The sequence below is a fragment of the Ambystoma mexicanum genome, chromosome 10 (genome assembly GCF_040938575.1).
Source record: "Ambystoma mexicanum isolate Mex_15411 chromosome 10, UKY_AmexF1_1, whole genome shotgun sequence".
Classification (NCBI taxonomy): domain Eukaryota; kingdom Metazoa; phylum Chordata; class Amphibia; order Caudata; family Ambystomatidae; genus Ambystoma; species Ambystoma mexicanum.
This window is the reverse complement of record NC_090932.1, coordinates 856,419,561-856,443,016: the sequence shown is the minus strand read 5'-3', so window position 1 is coordinate 856,443,016 and position 23,456 is coordinate 856,419,561. Positions and strand designations below refer to the sequence as shown.

Here is a 23,456-nt window from a genome sequence, read left to right as displayed (position 1 = left end):
GGAAGCAAGCCAAACAAATTCGAGAGACGATGAACAAAGACACCAAGCAGGACATCAAGTGCTTTCTGGCGGTGAAAGAAGAACTTGCAAAATCAGATGAAGGAATGCTGCTAAAAGGCACAAAGCTTGTGATACCGCGTAGCCTACGCCAGAAAGTACTAGAACTCGCCCATGAAGGACACTGAGGGATCGTATCCACCAAAAGGATGCTAAGGCAGAAACTATGGTTCCCACAACTAGACACTGCAGTAGAGGAACTATTACAAGACTGCCCCACCTGTGCACTTGTAAAGCCACACACCTCCCCAGAACCCCTAAACATGACCGCACTGCCCGAGGGGACCTGGGAAGAAATAGCCGTGGATCATTTTGGGCCCATGGAAGGAGGAGAATACATTCTGGTGGCCGTTGATGAATGCGCAAGGTACCCCGATCTACAGATTTATGTTTGTTTCGCGGGCTGCGACCCGCGTGTGTTAAGGGGCGGGGTTACCGCCCGCAAGGCAGTTCGAGCCTGGGCTCACCGAATAAAGACATGTTGCACCCCAGCTCTGCGTTGGCCCTCTCTTGGCATGAATGAGTGTGAGTCCGACGGCAGAGCGTGAGGAGGTCCATGTGTGAGCACATTACACCGTGCATCAGCACCTAAAGGTAATAACATTCACTTTAAAAAAACGAAATCCAGTGCTCCAGGTCGTGCCTAAAATTCATGCTGCGTCACAGCTATAAACTTGCAGATCCTCAAACAGTTAAAGCTAACACGTTAACATCCCCTTTGATGAAAGCTCACTAAGCTTCTACACCAGATAAACACACACAGAACAGCAGAATGACCTTTTGTTCTCCTCGCATTGAACATGGTTGTACCAATTAAGACTGCCTGCCACGCGTCGCCGGCTCCCACAGATAACGGCAGCCTGGCCTGATACAATAAGCAGAAACCTTGCAGTGCTTCGGTGAAACTTGCTGCTGCCGACACATCTTGTACACTCTTTATCTCTGCGCGATGATAAAGAAAACAGTGCCTTTTACTTCTTACTCTGACCACTGAGGATCCTTTTGAACACTGAATGCACTGCACTGACACAAACATCTCCCGACATACATGTACAGGGATGTTAGCCTGCTTCGACAACACAACTCATGACCTGAGAACTTGCGGATTTGTATGTGATATTCAATGCAATTCAGGGGTCAGTTGGTCTTTTATTCCAATTACACAGATTACATCACTTCCTCATTGCAGTCATCAGAGCAGTGACCTACACGCGAGTCACGTGCAGAGCGTTCCATCGCTTTCCATCGACGTCATCATTCTCTAGCTGGTAGCAGAGCCCGCCAAACCTACAGAAGACCAATGCCACCAACGGCTCCTGCTATGCAATGCCTGTAGGTTCTTGGCAGTTGCCCCTCTGAAAAAAGTTAGTAATCATGGCACGGTCTGCTGACAGAACACCGGAAAACTGCAACGCAGCAGCAACCAAACACAAGTGCCTGTGCTCGCCTCAGGGACAATTCAATAATCCACTCAGCATGCTGCAGGACAATCCTTTTCCATTGCATTAATCGCCCTGAGTCAGTTTCAGACAACTTCTGACCAGCCCCTCACCAGCCAATGGCTGAGCAGGCACCCTGGGTACATCTGCCTTGCTCCTTACTTGCAGCCTCCCCAACTGAGCAGGCACCCTGGGTGCTTTCCGTTGGCACCTTGCATGCTCTCTGCCATAAACTGCGCTGACATCCTGTATCCTTTGTCGCAGAGGCACCCCATCTCCTTGCCTCTAATCTCGCCCCAAGTGTCAGCTCCATCCTAATGTATCTCAGTTCACAGCCTGCCATCTTCCTGCACCTCACTTGCTGAGCAGGCTGCCTGGTTGCACTCCTTTCTTTCTGCTCGTTCTGAGTGGTGGGTACACTTCTTTGGGGGCAGTGGGTCCAACCGCCCCTTGCACTCATCCCCCCCACCCTGCAGCAGTTTAACTCCTCCTTTTGCTCCTCTACATATGCTTGGTTTCTTGCCATCAACTCCTGAGTCTGGATCAAAGACCAACTCCTCGCCAGTGTTATAAGCACAATCCTTGAAGCAACAGGTAAGGTATATATACGTTAGGAACTGGAGAGGAGCCCACTGGCTCCCACCACCCGGGCTACGTGACTCCAACTGCCTGTGCTGGAACACACACTCATACATCAACATTCCAGTTGCTCACTGAACAGTCTCTCCATGACATCACTCAGGTCCAGGCAAGCAGGAAGGCACAATACAACACACTTCCCTTCCATCAATATATACAACAGGGGAACATGCACAATGAAGGGAGAAAAGATACAAATGCACATCCAGGGTAATCCTTGTGACAAATTCTGCAATGAAGATGAGGGACTTTGGACGTGGTATCATGCTTCACAGTTCACGTGCGCTGTGCCACCAGAAAATTGACAATTGGACCATTGGAAGCTAGGTAGGCCTTGTAGTCTGTTGTTTGCTCATCACTCTGAGTGAGTTTCTTCTTTCCGGGCCATACAAACCAGTTCCGACCAGACGTGGCCCCAGGAGGAAAGTGAATCTTTCTCACACAGTAACTACTGCTGAATTGGAAACTTGCCTTGGCATAAACACCTTTACATAGAAGCCTATCAAAGAGGGACCTCTGGGTTCCTGGGAAGCTGGGACTGTGGAGCTCAAAATCTCTTCGAAGTCTTACCTAAACCAGCAGAGTGTCAACTGGGTGAGATTCCCTATCGGAGTTAAACCCTTCTGAACTGGATCTCTGAGTTTGATAACCTTCAGGTTCTTGTCACAGAGTCGTATGTCCCAGGCACTGCCGTTTGAGCTGAGGCTCAGTTCCAAATGATTTCGCCTGGCTCGATTTGATGCATGTTTCTGATTTGCCTTTTTTACTGGTTTTCTATTCTGTATTTTGTAGATGGTGGTTAGAATATGGCGGTAGAGATCGTCTAGAGGAAGGAGGACTCTGTAAACACCAGGGTCGTAGACGTATAAGTCAATAGTCTTATAATGAGGTGATTTATGGAGATGGTAAATATCCCACAGAGATCCCCATTATGGAATGATGTGGTGTAGGTGAGCAGAAGCGTGAACCAAATATGGAATTCAGTCAGACTCATTAATTATTCTGTATTCTAGTAATGTCCCTAATTCCATGAATGCTACAGTGACTAATAGTGTGCACTTGAATGAATCTCAGGTCATTTGTCAGCATAGCAGTGGTAAACAAAATAGGCCATGCTCAGTAATCCAACACGTGGTATCACAAGCATTTACATTTGTAGTCTCTGAGTTTTAGAATATCACTAAAGTGATTCCCCAGTCTTTATGGTATGATGCAGTTAGAGGAATAGATAGGTTACCTTTCAACTAACTACTCCCTTCCCAGATTGTTCGGGGGGTGGTGGGGATCAGCAAAAAGTGTAGAGCACCCAGAGGAGATGTTTTTCCCTAGGAGGAGTAAGAGGGAATTGTCAGATAGGGTGTAGGATGGACATAGAGCTCTTTCAGTGTGGGGTTTCTATCAAAGGCAACCGCTTAACGATTGATTAGGACATCTAGAAAGAGCAACAGGGTTTAACACTGGGGCACAGCTGACCAACACAGATGACAATGTGGGAAAACTCCATGTCATTGTACCTCTCAGCACAATGACCAGAGAAGTATTAACCCAGTTGATTCGTGGACTGTTAGCTGCTGGAACAGTTCCAGAATTGCATATGGCATCCAATAAGATATACTTCATCATTATTGGTCAAGAATCCACAGAAATGATTCTGGAGTCCTGAATATGTGTGGCCCTGGAGAGACCTGTGGAAGTAAGAATGTGACTATTTTGGAGCTAATTACACCTAACCATGATACAATAAGGCACTCGACAAAGGATAATTTTCAAAATAGCAGTGCATATATCTGCATTTGTTACCTGTCAAACAGTGCACACAGACTTCATGACCAACAAAGCCATTTTTATTCTTAGCATTATGTTACAATATACATAATACGGTGCATATGTTCTTTCAGTCTCTTTTTGATCAACAACTAAAGTGATGGCAATCTTGTTCCAGTGTGATACACATCAAACCTATCACAATTATTGCAGAGCAACAACCAGGGATGGTCTTTAGACAAAGCAATACTAGACAACTGCTTAGGAATGCCACCAGCAGGAGGTGGGAAAGGACACCAAATTAGCTCTTAGCAGCAAATGTGGCCAAACTGTGAAGGAGTTTGGCAACGGAATGCCACTTTACAATAAATCCTTGTGAACAGCATATTGTATTCCAACTCATATACACACTGTATACGTTGTCTGAATAAAAAAAATGCATATCACTTGCTATTACAATTCATTTCAATTGAAGCATAAATGTTTTCACATTGCAGCTTTATTCCAGTTTCCAGCCTTCAACCAGTCATTTAATTTGTCATTTATATTTCCCTGCAGAGCTCTGGATTTAACCAAGCTTCTTTGTGCTAAGTTCGTAAAATGTTCTGCTGCCGCCCGGGCAGAGTTCCGCACAATATAAACACCACCAATAAAATAAAATAAAAATAAATAAATATTTGTCAGGTTCTCAGGGTTCAACATGAGCTATAAACAGGTATATCATTATTAAAAGGGAGACCGTCGGCCCCCAGTTAGCTCTTTAAAAAGGGCATTTGAAACTCAGCTTGGGTTGCCACCATGTCGCATTGATTGTCCTTCGCTTGGGAGCATATGGCTTCACCAGTTTTGCCCATTTCTGACTCTTGAGTAGAAGGACTGCTAAGCATGGCACTGTTGTCATTGCCATTTACTGGAGACGTCATTTCTGACTGCTGATCTGGGGCTTTGGCTGGTGCTTGTTGAAGTGGTAGAGATAGCGGAAGATTCATCATGTAGAATACATGTCCCAAACGCCGAGATACCTTCAAAGAGAGAACATAAACATACTTTTCAGTGGCACAAAGAAAACTTACAATTTCAAAAATGAAAAAATCAATCGGCAATCTCAATCTCACGATATGTGCTTCTTGGCGTTAAGGCCTTGTGCGTGATATTAACAATGTTTGTTCCAGTGCAATCTCCTAAAAACATAAAAATCATAGTCTTGCACTATTTGTGGGCATTCCTCCTGAAGGCATGTAATAGGCTCCCAATGTCCGTATTCCCACGGTAAGGTGTATTTTACGTACTGACGTCTAACTTCTAGAACATATGTATTATTATGCAGTGTTAAGGTTTGGGGTAACATTTTTCAACCAAGGAAAGGAAGTCTTATAGGAAAGAGAGAGTAGGACGGGAAATCAAAGAGAAGAGCAGTAAGGCATATTCCATTGCTGTTCACTCCATCTGCCTTTGATTAAAGTACTTTATCCCCGTTTTTCATCTAATTATTAATGTGACAAAGTCAAACATCTGGCCTTGTGAAAAGGGTTGGGAAACCCCTTTCTCAGGAGGCTGGGAGCTTGGGGAGGTATCCAAAACCAGCCCTAACATTGAGAGCATGCCCATTCACTTGCGTCCCAATTCCTGCTTCCACCCTGTGTGCCAAAATGCCTGTTTGCACACCCTTATCTCCAGCTTTACTATATGTCTCAGAAACCGGCCATGGTCTTTACCTTCATTGCAGATCCTCATCCCAGAAGGAAGATCTAAATGGCTATGAAATGGCTGCACGGGTTGAACAGAGAGAGAGAGAGAGAGAGAGAGAGAGAGAGAGAGACAGAGAGAGAGAGAAACCCTCAGTGAAACTGGCTTCAAAGACAGCTGAGTTCTGAGGCGCAAAGAGAGAGACACATACAGCCAAACCAGCATCTGAGGTTGTGGCACCTCACAATGAGGAGAACCCCAGCCACATCAATCAATCACCCCGAAATGGGGAAAACACCAAGACCTCATGCACCCGCCATGTTACACAGGAAGCTTGTGCCGCACCCAAAAGGTCCTCTAGACCACCAAAGAGATAGAGAGAACAAGACCCACCCTCCCTAACTAAACGTACTGGGAGGCCCATGAAGAAGGGCTCTGCAATATTGACATGAACATTGTGTCAGCATCTAACATAGTGTCCCCGCTATTCCTCTCAACTTTAATCAGGCCAAAAGGCTACTGCAAGATAGGAAGTACTTGCAATGCACAGTGGCCCTCCCATGGTGGGGAGGATAAGAACCCTTTGCTACGACTTATCAGGTAGCTGCAAGACACAAGAAATCTGTCACAGGGAATATGCTGTCTGTAAGAGGTGTCACCTAATAGTACTAGTTATTTCCATGAAAGCAGTACTAATGTAGTACATGTTTTATATATGAAGATAGTATCTAGAAGAACAGATCCCTGCAGACTACTAAGCCAGTAGACACAGCTAGTTTCAGGAATGTCGGGAAGTGGAATAGTAGAACAATTGCCACTCAAAGAATCGGATTTAGGCAGTTCTGAATTCAGTCGAAATATAGATCCAAGGAAAACCAATACAAGCAAAAATATCAATCCATGGCAATCCAAGAATAATTCACAAAAAGGAATGAAAAGGTCACGAAAGGCAATCCAAAAAACAAAGAAAAAAGAAGGCAAAAGTCACAGAAGATAATCCACAAAAAGTCATTGCTCTTACCAAAGTAACACAGGAGGCAAAAACAAGCAATACCCATGGAAGTCCAAAGGAATGAAGTTCCATGCAGATAGAGTCCACTGGGGGAGGCTCGACAACTTAGCCCCAGAACAGAGAAACGTTGACAAGCGCTGGGCAAATGGCAAGCTCTGTGATATCCTGTTTAGATTTGTCTGATGCTGACGACATAGGATGTCATATGAGACATTGCATGGTGATTTCATATATCACGGAATGGAGGATACAGAGAAGTGTAGTTCTTGCTAATACAGTGATTCTACATATCCTTCCCGTGCCGATTTTCCACTGCCTATTATGGTAGAAGGCATGACATAACCCATACAGGGTAATCCTTGTCTGTTTACAAACACCCGTAGTTCAGACAGTATCCTTCCTTAAAGCCTGCGTACTACGCAGTCTACGCAGTGATTCGGGAAACAATAATGAAATCGGGCTACTAGGTCTGGTACATGAACATTGCTCGCAGGTTCCCAAGAACGATCTTTTGGATGATAACTTTTCCACTCTATGAAATATTGAAACTGGTTTCGATATAATCGTGAATCAAGAATCTTAGCCACATCATGTTGGGTATCTGAAAGAGGTTTCCAGTATTTTGGTATCAAATTGGCACAGGTGTTTGGATTGTCTTTTTTCAGTAGAGAGATGTGAAACACTGGGTGAACCCGCTAATGTTTTGGTGACCGAAGTTTATATGTGAGGGGATTAATAGAACGGATGACTACATAAGTCCTTAGATACCAACCTTTTAGTTTGTTGGATCCAGGAAGACACATGTTCTTGGTAGATAGCCACACCCTGACCCCCACAGAAAAAGATGGTGTGTCAATTCAATGTTGGTCAGCTTGTTTTTTGTATTGCTGACAAGATGTTTCTAGTTGTGCACGTGCATCTTTATGAACTCTTTTTTATTAACTCTACAGTGTCTGTCGCTTGTGGTACTTGTAGATTTCGTGTGATGGAGGATGGAAATACTTTAGGATTTATTCCATATAATGCACAAAAAGGAGCTGTGCCAATTGAAGCATGTGTGGCATTATTATATGCAGATTCAGTCAATGGTAAAAGCTTATACCAGCGGTCTGCCTGTTATAGACAGTAACATCTTAAATACGCTTCCAGAGTGTGAGTCATTCTCTTAGTCCGACCATTGATTTGTGGGTGGTAAGCTGATGACAGAGGTTGATATCCAGCATTAGAGCAAAGGCTTGCCAGAAACATGCGGTAAACTGTGGACCCCGGTCTGAAATAATGGCAGAAGGTAAACCATGTAAGCGATAAATATGTTTTATTAGAAGGGCAGCGGTTTTGGCAGCTGTAGGCAAACCCACAGGGAATAAAATGACCCATCTTAGTGAAGTTGTGTATGACTACCAATCTGGTGTTACAAGCACAGTCTGTTGGTAGTTTGACGATAAAGTCAAAGCTCAAAGTATGCCATGGGTAGGGTGGAACAGGTAATGGACATAGTAATCCCAGTTTTTGCCAGAAATAGTTTTAACTTGAGCACATATCTGACAGGATTGAACGTATTCTGTAGCATGATTGGTGAGTTTGGGCCACTAACACCAACATTCAATTAGTTTAATGGTCTTTTGGTTACCCGGGTGACCTGCTGTTTTATGATCATAACACAATCGTAACACTCCTTGACACGTGTAATAGGGGCAAGAAGATCTTGTCCTGAAAATATGGTATTCCCTGTTAAAACGACTAAATTCCACTGAGGATCTCCCATATTGTTCTTGCTCCAAGTTCTTAGTTCATCGAAATGATGAGAGGGTTTTTGGCACATATAGATAACTCTTTCTGGTTGCGTCACCGTTATTGCCTCTTCTTCATTATTATGTGTCGCTTCTTGGTTAATATTTGATGATGCAATCACCTTACCATGTTGTGACCCAGGTAGGTAGGTAATGGAGAGATTGTATTCTGTAATAAACAGGTGCCATTAAGCTAGACGTGCACTGGTGCATTTCAATGCACTGAGGGCTAGCAGGTTTTTATGATCAGTATAGACTATGACGGGGTGAGTTGCTCCAATCAGCAAATGATACCATTCTTCGAATGCGTCTTTAATGGCCAGTAATTCACGTTCCGTGATAGTGTAGTTTCATTCAGCCGGATTGAACTTTCGTGAATGATATGCCACTGGGTGGAGCCAATCAGTAGCCCCACAACTTTGCGATAATATGGCTCCAAGAGCATATGAAGAAGCATCCATCTCCAATACAAAAGGACTAGCAGGATCTGCATGGTTTAGGTCTGGAGCAGTGGTAAAGGAGGTTTTTTAGTGAATTAAAGTTTTTAAGTGCTTCAGAATTCTATCAAAACACGATACTTGGTTTGATAAGATCCATGAGAGGGCGTGAGATTTTTGAAAAAGAACAAAACCTAAAAATTCCACTATAGTCTGGTAGAAAGCACATTTCTCCGGTTTGGCATGTAGATGATTCTTCTGGACGGTGCCAAGAACCGAAAGAACGTGTTGTTCATGTCCAGGTAACATTTGTGAATATATCAATATTTCATCAAGATATACCACCACAAATCTATCTAATGCTTCTCACAAGACTTTGTTTATGAAATGTGGAATGTGGCCGGGGCATTACACAAGACAAACGGCATTACTTGATATTCAAATAAACCGTATTGGGTGCAAAATGCTGTTTTCTGTTCATCACCTGTGTGGATGCGTATTAGATTGTATGCGCCCTGAAGATCTAACTTGGTGTAGATATGGACGTAACTGACTTGTTTGAGTAAACCAGAGATAAGCAGTAAATGGTACCGGTTTTTGATACATTGTTCAACGCTCTATAATCAATGCAGGGTCTTAGTTCATCAGACCCCTTTTTAGATATAAATAATAACAGAGAGGCACCAGGTGACTTTGAGTGGCAAATAAAGCCATTTTGTAGGCAGCTGTCAAGTTAATTCAAAAGATAAGCGTCTTCATGTTCTGTTGAGGCATATATGCGCCCACATGGAGTCTGTGATCCTGGTACCAGATCTATCAGGGAATCATATTCCTGGTGTGGTAATAACATCTTAGCCTCTGTTTTACAGAATACATGCTTATATCGATTATAACACTTCGGAATGCCAGGCTGAATGACTGCAATATGTCTCATGAGATATGTAGACGGAAAGACCTCTGAGCAGGGAGGGTGAGCAGGAGACGCAAGCAAGAATACCTCATTGCGGGCGACATGAGAGTGAATAAACTCAGGTTGATGTTCTTTGTTTCCAGTCGACTATAAGGTTATGTAAAGGTAGCCATGGAGTTTCCAATATAACCCAAAATAATGGTTCATCGATGAGGTCAAATACTATAAGTTTGTGATGTTCTTCTTTACATGTCATTTGCAAATGAACAGTGTGCTCCACTACAGGACCTGATGTAAGATCAGTTCCATCTATGGCTTGTATAGGCTCTGGCGAATGCTTGAACACTGTAGGGATATTTAAAGATCTAGCATAGGCAATGTCGATATAATTGCTGGTGGTCCCCGGAATCCAACAATGCTGTAGATTCGATAGGCAGTGATCCATTCCAAGAAATGGACATGGGTACTGTAACATGAGGTACAGGAGTTAACAGAGAAATGGGAGAATGCAACAGAACTGCTCGTACCATCAGTGCCCTTTAGGGATGAGCGTTTGTGTTTACCATTCCCCTGGAAGACTTTCTAGGAGATTCTCTTATAAAATGTCATAATTTGCCACAGTACAAATGTAGTCCCGAAATCATCCGTCTTTCCCTTTCCTGAGTGGTTAACGGACCTCAGACTGTTCCTCTCTGCATGGGTTCTTCACTGTCATGAACCAGTCTCTTTTCTACTCCTACACCCGTTGAGGTAGATGATGTGGTCCCAGTACATTCAGGAATTCTAGGTTCTCCTCATCTATTCGTCATTCATTTTATTAACTTGTAGCGCTAGATGCAAAAATTCATCATCACGAGGGACACGATAAAGCACCATGTTTTTCTTGTTTTCTGGTCAATTAGTAGTGTTTGTTAATTGATTAAAACAAGCCAAAAACTGGTATATATCTAGATTTTCTTTGTTTCAAGTCTAATAACTCCATGTCTGCAGCCTGGTGCATATTATGGGTATCAAAGACTTAAACTGGAATTTTGGCAAGGGCCTCAAATCATATAGGTGAGGATCATTGTTTTACAAAAGGTGATTAACCAAAGTGGCTGCTACTCCCCCTAAATATGATAGTAAAAATGTAGCTTTGGATGACGGATTCGAAAAGGCCGTAGGTCTGCACACAAAATGTAATTTGCATTGGTTCATAAACGTTTGAAAATACCCCCCCAAAATCTTTCTGGTGGTGCTTGTGGAAATGTAAGAACCATGGGATTATTGCCACCTAATCCTGCCATTGGAGCTGGCTGAGGAGGAGGTGCAACTGCCCCTTCTAGCTTTAATTCAGGTGCAGCATCTGGTAAGGGGTTTTGGTGAGCTTGGATATGATCCAATCGTATGTGAATTGCATTGAGGTCTGCACGCAAAGCCGTTAGGGCTTTCATGCGGCTACCACCGGGTGAGGTGCTTGTTCCATTGGGAAAAGGGGCGAGGGCTTCTCAATCTGTCAGGATCTGAGAGAGAGTCACTGTTATTCCCCTTAATCTCAATCGGGCCAAAGAGCTACTGAAAGTTAGGAAGTACTTGCAATGCAAAATGGCCCTCCCACCGTGGAGAGGATAGGCACCCTTGCACCGTGTTCCCAGGTAGCTGCAAGACACAAGAAAACAATCAGTCACAGGGAATATGCATTCTGTAAGAGGTGTCACTTATCAGTACAACATATTTCTTTGTAAATAATAATAATGTTGTACCTGTATGTACGATGAAAGCATCTAGAACAACAGATCCCTGAAGACTATTAAGATACTAGACACAGCTAGTTCAGGAACATCGGCAAGCGGAATAGTAGAACACTTGCAACCCAATTAATCGGATTTAGGCAGTTCCGAATTCAGTCTGGATATAAATCCAAGGAAAACTCATGAAAGCAAAAATATCAATTCATGGCAATCCAAGAATAATCCACAAAAAGGAATGAAAATCATAAAAGGCAATCCAAAAAAAGAAAGAAAAAAGAAGGCAAAAGTCACAGAAAATAATCCACAAAAAAGGAAGGCGAAAGGAAGTAAAAAAACAGTTACAGCTCTTACCGAAGTAACACAGGAGAAAAAAACAAGCACGACCTACGGAAGTCCAAAGGAATGAAGTTCCGTGCAGATAGAGTCCACTGTGATGAAGACTTAACAGGAAACCATCCTACAGAGAGAATGTTGGGGAAGGGAGTCTCAGCACTTAGCCCCGGAATGCAACTATGTTGAGAAGCGCCGGGCAAATGGCAAGCTCCTTGAAATCCTGTTTGGTTTGTCTGACGCTGATGACATAGGGCGCTGTCTGAGGCATTGTGTGGTGATGTCACACATCATGGATAAGAGGATACAGGGAAATGTTCTTGCTAATACAGCGAGTCTAGGTATCCTTCCTGTGTCTATTTTCCACTGTGCATTATGATAGGCCTGTCGCACCCCATGCTGAGTAATCCTTGTCTGGTTACAGACACCCCGAGTTCTGACACATTGGTGTTCCCAGGCCACCAAACTCAGTACCCAGCGATCCCAAGTGACAAAAGTGGGTGGACCTTAGACCCCTTTTGACAACTTTTTGCTACACACCCACACCCCCTGTGCTGACGTGAGGTCAGATCCTGACAGAGGGAGGGATGGAGGGAAATTTAAGTGAGGGTCAGGAATCATGAAGTGTGGGTTTTTCGGGTGTCTTCAGAGTTGGAAAAGACCAAGAGACCAGCAAGAGGAAGTAGGAAGTGGTGGCTTGTGGAGGAGATTCCTAAGCAGGTGAGGGATTGCTTAGCAATGGAAGTGGTTCTGCAGCATGAGTGTGAGTGTTTGTGAGGCGATTAAGTAGAGGGGATAGTGTAAGGAGTGAATGTGAAGCGAATGGTACTGAGTGATATGAGGTCGTTTTGAGTAATTGGCAAAAAGAGAGTAGTAGTATGAGGAGTAGTAGTCCTTAGGAGGGGAGTTGTAGTGTGGAGGTGGGGAGTAGTGTAGGAGAATAGGAGTAGTGAAGTGAAGTGGGAGGAGAAGTAAAATCAAAGGGTACATGCAAGCTCAGGAGGAGTGAAACATCGAGATGACATTAGGAAGAAGGGAGGAGTGACTGGGAAGTGACCAGAGTGGAGAAGGAGAGCTGTGAGTGGACTTGTAAGAATAGCCAGGCTCAAACTCAGGAGGTGGATGCTACTATCCAAGTTCCCATTAGAACACTTGGATAGGGTAGAGAGAGTAAGGGAATTACGCAGGCAGTTTAGATAGTCAGCATTTAGGAAACAATCCAAGACAGCGCTAGACAGTAGGGGTCAACATTCTGCAGGATTCTGTAGTTCTAACAAGGGGATTACAGACGCCTGGGTCAGGGAGGCGGGTCGTAACAAGATTAGAGAGAGGGACGGCGCTAGGCCTCGAAAAGGACAGAATAAAAAAACGTTGAACTATCTTTGCAACTCAGAGTGAGTTCTGTGACACTAAGAAAGTTTTATACCATGGATACTTTGATGTGACATCAAAGTCTAATCAATGTAGCCTTAACAAGCGCCGCTGCAGGCTGCAGCAGATAGCCAAAGCCCACAAGCACATTATTATAGGGCGACACCTGTTGTCTTATAATTAAGGTGAAAACTAACTTTCATTGATTTAGAATTTTTTTTATTGATAATAACTTTTGACTTGCTTGACATACCTGTATGAAATTGTTCAAAAGATTTTTCTGGCAGGTGCCCACCAAACTTAAAATGCTTGGCATAAATTCATGCAATTCTTTACAAACGATAAAATGTTGATAAAAGTGGTTTGTATTAGTTTTGCTACAGACATGAAGGTCCTTTTGTTGAATAGATAGACACAGCCTAATTCGCTGACCAGAATGACTTCAAATTCAAAACAAGTTGGGCACCAAGTGGTGCATTTGAGCTTTTTCGTGGTTTGGTGCAACTACGCCTGGTATTTTTTAAATCATTTGGCAGAGAAAGGGGTGCCCTCAGCACCAAAACTGTTAACATATCCTCCATAGAGCATTGCACCAAGTAAGGCTTTTCAAAAATGAAGTTAGCTGCCTTTTCCCCCAATGCGAGATGTTCTCGGGAGAATTCCTGCAAGAACGGAAAAAGAAACGTCACTTCAAATGATATTCGAAGGGGTTGGGGGTTGCCTTCAGTGTGGTTGAGGCTGAAACAGGACTAATTGGTGAGTTTGAGAGGTTGTGGAGGGCTAGGGAATACTACTGTGTGACAAAAGTACCGTTCTCACAGTCATTTCTCGAGAAGCTGTGAGGTTCTTGTTGGATTGTGATGTGCACCGCGGGAATACACATTGTTAAAATGATATTAAGAGGGTGGCTCTGGGCACTTTGCCTTGGGGATGCATGAGGGAAGACAAAAAAAGAGATTTTTGCACGTTTGAACTTTGTGGGAAGCCTGAGAAGACTTTTTTTTATTTGATGGAGTTTTCATCTTCTCACAAAAATCAATGGCACCTCTGCGAGAGTTTGGAGTGATGGGAGGGCGGTGTCATGTTGCCATAGGTGCTTGCTGACAAGAAGTATTCTCGTGAGAACTGAAAACCGCAATTATTTGCTTGTGAGATTTTCTCACGGGTAAATCCAGCAAGAAAATCGTGAGAATTAAAGAGCGACCCACAAAAAACCTTTGTAAAATGTCTGCTAAAATATCCTGCACATTTTTGTCCCAGTCGCTTATTGTTGCAAAGTAGCCATCGAATCACTGTTTTTACTATTACAGTTATAGCATATCAAAACCCTTGCATTTCTGTGAAAAACTTAAGGGACAGTTAAGCTGAAACATTTCAATGCAACAAATCCATAGGAATTTGGCAAGTGTTGTAAGAGACGCCAGCTCAATTCTAAGTCCCAGCATTGGGCAACACATGAGCGCACTGATGACATCAGAGGATGACATCACCAATGGCATCATATCATGTACCACATTTATGGGGCGCTCAGAATCAAGGTGGTGTTGCTTCCCATGCTTGCTAAATTTGAATGGTTTTGTTCAGTTCAACTGTTTCAACTTAACTGTCTCTTAATGGATGTTTTTCTCTGAATAAGGAGGTCAATGAAGGCTGAGGACCTTACACTTGCAGGTATAGACCCCAGGTGTGGGCTATAAGAGAATTATCACATGGGCCGACCGGCCGGGGGCTTGGCTTTCATTTTGGATAACACTGTTGTACACTAAATGCAGCACACTTAGATCCTGTACGTGTTTCCCACAATGAAAAAATAAATATATTGGCCCTCATTACAACTCAGGCGTTAAGGGTTTAACGGCGCCGTCGGCGCCGTTAACCCTTAACGCCTGATTACAAGTGTCCCTTTGCGGGTTGGTGTTTAACGCCTGCTAAAATCCAACCCGCAAAGGGACTTTGGAGCTAATTATGGCACCGTAATTTACAGTGCCGTAATTAGCGCTTTGCCCATTCCCATTATGCCCTATGGGGGCAAAAATGGGAATGGGGAAGGGCAAATGGTGAATGGGGAATTACCGCGCCACTCACCTTGGAATGGGGCGGTAATTCCGCCATCCACCATGGCGGAATCGTAACCTTAGCGGCATGGACCATGGTGCTATAGCACCATGGTCCTCCGCCAAGGTTGTAATGAGGGCCATTGACCACAAAGAGACCCCAGCAAAAAGGGATGAGGCCTCTTTCTGGTTCTATCAATTTTGAAGGAAATGTACTTTAGCACCCATGGTAATGATGAAAGGAGTCATAGGGGAAGAAGCCGGAGTGGGAAATGATGCCTCCAGAGAACAGATAAGAACATTCAAAATAAAAGGTGCATGGATGACCACATGTTGATCAGAAGCTTGCATTCCCAGCACCCCAATTAGTTGTGTGGCACCTTCTTCTGGGTGCTAATAATGAATCAGTAAGGTATGAACTTATCTAACCACGATTTGTATGTCAATGACTGCCCTGCACAGTTCCTCCAAAATCTCAACAAAACAAAGGTACTGGTATGTTTAGGGGTTAGCCAGTGTGAAGTGTAAATGAATTAGAAATATTGCACCTGGTCTAAACCCACATAACCTTAATGGTTATCAATTTGCATGCAAAAATACATATTAGAACACTCCTAGAGAATAAACAGATATTTACAGAGATTGATGTAAAAAAAGAGAAGAAATATTTAATATCATAAAAAATTAAGTACATATAGTAAAAACCAACGTGGAAAGACATGTGTAATCAAGAAAACGAACATTCATTTCCCATTTATCAATTGGGTATGAGAGCTTTGAAACAATCTAAGAAAATTGAAATTGGTACATCGAGGAAAGAACATAAATGAAAAGCAATTACAATATTGACAAAAAGCCAGTTATGTATCACTGGAATACTGGTTGAATCACAGAAAAACACAGAAGTACAAAGTAATGAGTACAATTAAACCTCTATTCAATGTAATAGAACATATTAAGAAATTGAGAGTGGTATTCATTAGTAATTAGAATCAATTCCCGAAGTTGAAGATATTATGTGACGGGATAGGGTCTGCCAACGCTACAGGGGGAATAAAAAAAACATATAGGATGCAGGTGTTTAACCTAGATGGCATGTGCCCATCAATGGATCATGTCACGTGAGCAGAATGGTCCTGGTGGTCCACAAATGACGCTGTGAAGGACCTTGTTTTCCCCTCTGATAGAAGAAAGCGTTTCGGCGGAACAAAATTGGTGAAGAAATGTTTTATCATGTAAACAGAATCTACTCCGCCTTCATCAGGGCAATAATTAGCAGGACCCTGTATGGGTGGAAAAGGGGAGACAGAAAAAAACATTCGGTTCAAAAGAAACAAATAAGGGGAATGAGTCACCAGGAAGTGCATTTCTACAGAATTTATAATGCATGCAAAAGTAGAAACTAATCAGGAAAGGCAGACATCGATCCTGGACGAGTCTGAGATGTATCTCATGGCCACATGCGTACAAAGCCCCTTGTAGAGAGGGAAGTCTCGGAAAAAGTTCCGATGAAACTACCCCCGAATTAGGGGCAGGGGGAGCAGATTGTGGCATTGGGTCCCCTTTGGAAGAGCAGTGCAGGAATCCCTGGTGGGTACCCGCCGGTCTGCAAACCAAGGTCCAAGACGGTGTGGTGGGGCAGGCTGGAGTGGTAAGGAATCGCTTACCTTGGATGGGTGAGAATGAACAGAGCCATAGTAGGCTAAGTAGAGGTTGCTTGTAACTGAGGCAGGGGACCGGGAGGGTCTGCTGTACAATGCTAGTTGGTCCCTCGGTCGTCACTACTGGACGGGGTCCACAGGACCTGAGGATTGGAAGCAATGAATGAAAGCCAATTGGTAAAATGTGAGGAGCCGATAGAATATGCTGGAAAGGAGCTCATCAGTGCAAGGAAATTACCTGAGTAATGTCTTCTCAGGAAATAATTGAAGAAATGAAGGAGTGGATGTCGCCAGGTGTTCGATCACTGGAGACCTCTGTGTCCACTTCGAATTGTTGGCGGGTGAAATACCCGTTTGGTATTACGGCACTGTTCCAAAGCGCGATACTGCCTAGGAAAATGACCTACAGAAAGGAGCAGACTTAGTTACTAGAAACATCTACAACGGTGTCGTATTTGATGAAGGCCAAATGGCAAGCCCCTGACCTGGAAAAAAAAGGGGGGGGCGCATGCTGCTGTAAACTGATATCTGACATCTGCCCTGTACTAGTGGACCTGATAGTAGAATGTCAAGGATTTGCAAGAGGACTTGCCTGGGTAAGAGGATAACGACGTTCCTTGGACGTGGCTGGAGGCAGAATAGAACGTGCAGAGAGCCACAAAGTGTCTGCTACTTCTGAGGCTGCCGTATAAAGTGAAGGATTGCAGCGAGCGGGAAAGCCAGGAGGGACCGTTTGCCCTGGCGACCGTGTTGAGCGTGTCTCCCAAGCGAGGTGGAAAAACCCCTGCAACTCGTGCTGTATCCAGTCGGAGACTGCCTCCAGAATGATTGACAGATGGGTGTGGGCGCATGTCGGCCAATAGCCGAGCTCGGTTATCTGTGTTGAAAAAGTGGGCTGGAGAAACCGGAAAACCAACGTGGAAATCACGTAAAGACCAATGGGGACCTGCCAAGACATGTGATTGGCAGGTGGGTGTGTGTTAGGGCCAACCAACCGTGGCACGAAAGGGGCGGGAGGAGCCGGTCACGAGCTTCATTCGTGACTAGAAAGGAAATCAATGCCTGAAATGCGAGTGATGGCCTGTTGATCACCCTGCGTGCTCCGTGCAGGAAGGGAAGGATCTGAGAGATGGATCATGAGCTGGTACCAGGCTAAACGGTAGGAAAAGCACGTGAGATGTAGATGTTACTGAAGTTGTGAGCCTATAGTTAGCCGTAAATGTTCCTAGAAAGTCGAATAAGAGGGTGCTACTGCAAATCAGCCAATTGTGCAACAAATATAGATGAAACTGAACCCCAATGAGCCTGTTGGGCCACAGGAAGACGGGATCCACGGGGACCCGTCATGCCTGGGGTGGAATGGGTGTTGGCCTCCTTGAGAGGTATTGCTGTTAGTATCGAAGAGGAAAGGGGGTTGGAATCAATCCCCCGGGATGGTGTTGAAGCTCGGGGTCTTCAATAAGGAGTTTGTTCGTTGAGACCCTGTGCTAGTGTATCTAGTCTATAGATCCATCTTCTTTCCAATTCGGAAAGTCTAATCGGTATGTTCTGACCAGTATGAATTCTGTCCAAGACCCACCATAGCATATCGTCCGGGGTGTGGTGGTTCACCAGGTAGTGTGTAACCAGTGGGGAAGTGAGATTTTTGCACCGAATTCGGGAACGGTGTTCCGAAATGCGGATGCCGACTTTTCGCATAGTCTGTCCCACGTAATGAAGGCCGCATGGGCATTCGATGCAGTAGGCGACTTGGTTGCTTTTGCAATTGGATAAGTGTTTCAAAGACCACTGTTTTGTGCCAATATTGAATGTGAGAATCTTCTTTGTGAGTCTGCAAACTGAGCAGGAACCACAGGGGTAATGACCCGTGGTTTTGCGTAAATCCCAAAGGCCAGTTCGTGGTGGGGGCCTGGAGAACGAGGAATGCACTAGATATTCCCTAATGTTTTTTGCTCTCTTAAAGGCGAATCTGGGTATAGGTTCCTCGTTCAGTTGCAATCTCACTATTGGCCAGTATTTTTTAATGACTTTTTTGAAGTTAAAGGTATTGGGACCATGTGTGACCACACAGGTAAGTCGTTCATTGTTCTGTGTGACTGATTTAGACCTCGGTGTCAGTAAGGAGTCTCTGTTCGTGAATCTCGCTCTTTTGGAAGCAGTGTTGACTAGTCTTGTGGGATAACCGCGTGAGCATAGTCTAGTACCAAGTGCGTCTGCATTGGCATAGAAATCCTCCAGGTGGGTGCAGTTCCTTCGTATCCTCAAGAATTGACCGTAAGGAAGATTTTGTTTGATGTGTTGGGGGTGATCACTGTGATAATGCAGAAGAGTATTGCGATCAGTTGGTTTTCTGAAAAGGTTACACGCGAGTTTATTAAAACGGCATGAGATCTCAAGGTCCAGGAAGTGTATTAAGGTTGTGTTGTACTCCATAGTGAATTGAATATTGTTATCACACAAGTTAAGCCATGTTAGGAAATTTTGGAGAGATGTAACGTCTCCTGTCCAAATAAAAATAATATCATCTATGTAACGATGCCAGTGGGAGATTTTAGCCTCCCATTGGTTAATCGAATTGTAAATGTATTGGTCTTCGAAAAAGGCCATGAATAAAATGGCCAGGCTGGGGGCAAAAGTAGCCCCCATAGCTGTACCTTTAATTTGAAGGAAGTACTGGTTGTCGAAGGTGAAGAAATTTTTGTTGAGGGCAAAGGTTAACAGTTCAATAATGAATTCTGGAGGGACACGAAAGGATCCTGGTTCGGCATATTCACGAATGAGATGTTCATATGCACAGTCTATGGCTCTGTCCTGTGGTATAGAGGTATAGAGTGCCTTGATGTCCATGGTTACCAAGATCTGTTGGTAACTATTAAATGGCAGATTTTCAAAAACCTGAATAGTGTGCATGGTGTCTCTGAGGTATGATCTGGTTTTACTACTGAGAGGTTTGAGAAAATAATCAATGAATTGTCCTAATGGTTTCAAGATGGAGCCGCACCCTGAAACTATAGGTCTCCCCGGGGGGTCGTGTATGTTTTTGTGAATTTTGGGGAGGGCCTACAAGCAAGGTGTGCGGTTAGAGGATGTAGTCAGGAAATTGGATTCTTTTTCTGTAATCCAATTTCTCTCCTGAGCATAGGCGACCATTTCCGAGATTGTTGTTTTCATATCTGTGGAGGGGTCCTTCCTGAGTGTTTGGTAGCTGGTTCTGTCATTCAGTAGAGTCATAATCATATTAATATACTGATCAATTGTCATCAGGACAATGCCGCCCCCCTTGTCAGCCGGTTTGATTATCATGTCCCTATTGTTGGATAGGTCTTTCAAAGCTTGTCTCTCACCAGTGGTTAGGTTCTGCTGAGGTGTGTGTTTGGCCCTTTTTAGTTTTCTAATGTCCTTTAGTACACATTTCTCAAAGGTAAGTAAATCATCAGGTGTTTGACTATCGGTGGGTGTAAAGGACGATTTGGGATGTAGACCCGAATCGGGATCAATCTCTTGATCGGTGTGGTCTTGAAAAAAGACCCGGAGTCTAATATTACGAAAAAATCGATGCATCTCATTTTCAGTTCTGTACCAATCTGTGTCACCTGTGGGGACAAAAGAGAGGCCCTTTGCTAGAAGCGAAAATTGACATGAAGTTAAATGAAAGTTGCCCAAATTGTAAATGGGTAACTGATTATTATCAGCGGTTTGGTCTATCGCCTCCGTCTCCTGGGGCGTCTTCGTTGCCCTTGATAGGGTGTGTTCCAGGGCGGTGGGCCCCATCCTCCGCCTTGTCCTCCTCTGCCTAAAAAAGGGAACGGTGGTGGGTAAGGGCCCTGAGGTTGGCCAAAAGGGTATCCCTGAAAAGGTGGAAAATTCTGTTGTGAGCCTCCACTGGAGAATCCAGAGCTGCTTGATCCAGAGAAATTAACTCTGTTGCGTCTGCCTCTGGGCGAGGATTGAGATCCCCCACTCTGTTTCTTGAGGGAATCAATATACCCTTCGGCCGTGTAGGGGTATATGATTTCAGTCTTGAAATTTTTGATATCTTTATTCAATTTATTAGATTTCTTGGTCAAGGTATTAACCTTGAATTGTTCGAATTGTTTGTTGATATTGAAGAGTTGTGCCTCTATGTCAGTCAGTAGAGGATTGCTTTTGAATCGTGCTTCTTCTGCATCAAAAGTTTTTTGTAGATCAGTGCTGATCCTTTGTGCAGTGGTGATAGTCAATACCATCAAATCCCGACTGCACTTGGTAGCGATGTAGCTAAAGTTGGTGGTGTATTCTTTGTCTTCTAGAAATAATCTAGGTTCATTGCGCACTATAAGGCCATTCGGTATGATGTTATTTTTCAAATATTCCCTAAGGAAATGACCATGGAGTTCGGTGCGGAAGGTCTTTTTTTTAAGTTTTAATAGGTCGTCAGCGGTGCTCGATGAGGTTGGGGACTGGTTTGGATCAGGTGGGTCAAAGAGGGAAGGGCCGCGGGTTAGCTCAATTATTTCCTCCTCAGAATAGCTTAAAGTTGCATTTTCAGCCATATCTGCCAAACCCTCCAGCTGGAACCTGATGGCCTACAGGCACATGCGGGTAGGGGGACCCATGCAGAGCTAAATCCAATAGGAGAACAGTGAGATCTAATGTATATGTAGACAAAGCTCGAAATAAAGGAGTAATAAAAAAAAAAGAAAAAAAAAAAAAAAAAAGCTTGTCTATGGACAAGCCTAAGTGTGGCTAGTTCCTCCACCTGCACGCCTACTCACACGCCCATTCATTTGAAGATAAATTCAGACTCACTGCATTGCAAGTACAATGAAAAACAGCGTGTAATGTATTATATCAAATGGCAAAGTGGAGAAATGTGGTCCCTCCAGACAAATAATATAGAAGAACTTAGGTCGTGCCTACTTTGACCTCTGACTAAGCAACAACCTTTTCACAACTGGCCTGCTCTGAACCCTCCTGATATTGGACCACTGAAAGGACACGTTACAGAGATTGCCCTGACATTAAATAACATTCAGAACTTGTGCCTTTCCAGTGAGATTCAATAGTGGTGTGAGTATGAGCTTGAGTATGATTATAGTAACACATGACAGTAATGCGGTGATAAGTGCTCTATTAAGGCACGTATTACTTTATTTAGTAAGTAATTAGTGAGTGGAAACAGTTATGCTTTCTCTTGGCAGTGATGGCGTCCTGGGGTCTCAAGTAGCACACGGTCGTTTGATGTGTGTACTGCATGGGGAGAAGGGCCTAGAATGAACGTAGATCAAACTTTAAATTGAGATAGCCAATGAATTAGCCCAGATTGCTGAAGCCAGATATATTTCCTTATTTGGGCAAACGTCTTGCGAACTAAGGAATGTCCATTTGAACTAAACACTAATATTTCTCCTTCTAGATGAGACGATTATTTTAGGACCCTGAATCGAGTCATTGCCTCAGACAATGGGACAAATATCCCCAGATTTTGTATCGCCTTGATTGATTGGTTAGATTGTAATCTTCTTTCTTTGGGAGATGTAAAGCAACCCATCAAGGGGTTTGCAAGAGGAAAGCCTCTAGGATCCGTCTGCATCTCACTAAATATCTACAACAAAGAAATTATAATTTTGGGTCTGATTTTATAGAGCTTTAAACATGCAGATTTAGAAAATGGCCATAATATTTTAACAAATATTCAAGTTAGATTTCTCCATGATATGGGGTGTGACAAAACGTTTAATATGTCCTTTATTATTGACAAGCATGTAATGACCAAGAAAGGAGCTTCATATTTTACCTTTATGGACTAAACTTCTGTTTTGGGTCCCGTCAACAGAAATATGCTCTGTTTTATATTATGGGATATGGGAATGCTACATGCTCTAATGTTCATATGCACAGGAATCTAAAGGCTAGGGTGAGGTATCAGCTATCAAAGAGCTTTATTAACTCTAATTGGAAAGCAAACCAGGGGTGACAATCAGTGCTACTCTTATTAAACCTCTTTGTTAACGTCCTCCCAGAAGTGCTGGATGAATTTCCCAAAGACATCCCATGCATTGGTCACAGATATTGCTCGTATTGGTATATGTGGATGATGCAGTTCTTATGGGCTGTACCCCATCAGCCTTGCATACATTGATTACCTAATATTCAGATTACAAAGGGAAGGGCGACATTTTGGTGAACCACTCAGTCGATTGTTATGTGTCTTAGGAAACCTAGGAATAACTCAAATTTAACCATGTAGATAAAACAGGAAAGCACTTGGCAAGGTTAGCAAATTTCAATAATCATGTGCTACTATATCAAACAATTTCACTTGGATTCTGTATATATTCAACTCCAGAATCGCCAACGCGACTTCCAATACCAGAGAATTATTTTCCATCCATAGAGAACTTGAAGCCCCGGTCACCCCACCATCTACGCTGACTAAAGACTGCACCTGGTGCAACCGTATCCAGAGTGCCATGCTGAATAAAATCAGCATGCTCCAAAAACAAATTATCGAAAAACAAGCCACCTTGAACCATATGAAACAAACCACCTTGAGTGATACCGTCACAGCCTACGAGAACTTCCATTCCACCCCAC

The 23,456-nt window shown here is 43.6% G+C and overlaps 1 protein-coding gene across 2 annotated transcripts in view; it reads right to left on the bottom strand.

Moving 5' to 3' along the window:
- Window positions 1-3,961: 3,961 nt before the first annotated feature.
- SAMD7 (sterile alpha motif domain containing 7) overlaps window positions 3,962-23,456 on the bottom strand; it is a 219,440-nt gene continuing 199,945 nt past the window's right edge. For both annotated transcript variants that reach the window (XM_069618538.1, XM_069618539.1), the window contains exon 9: window positions 3,962-4,921. In XM_069618538.1, coding sequence (XP_069474639.1) covers window positions 4,652-4,921 — 270 coding nt within the window. In that variant the 3' untranslated portion in view covers window positions 3,962-4,651. The remainder of the gene's footprint in view (window positions 4,922-23,456) is intronic.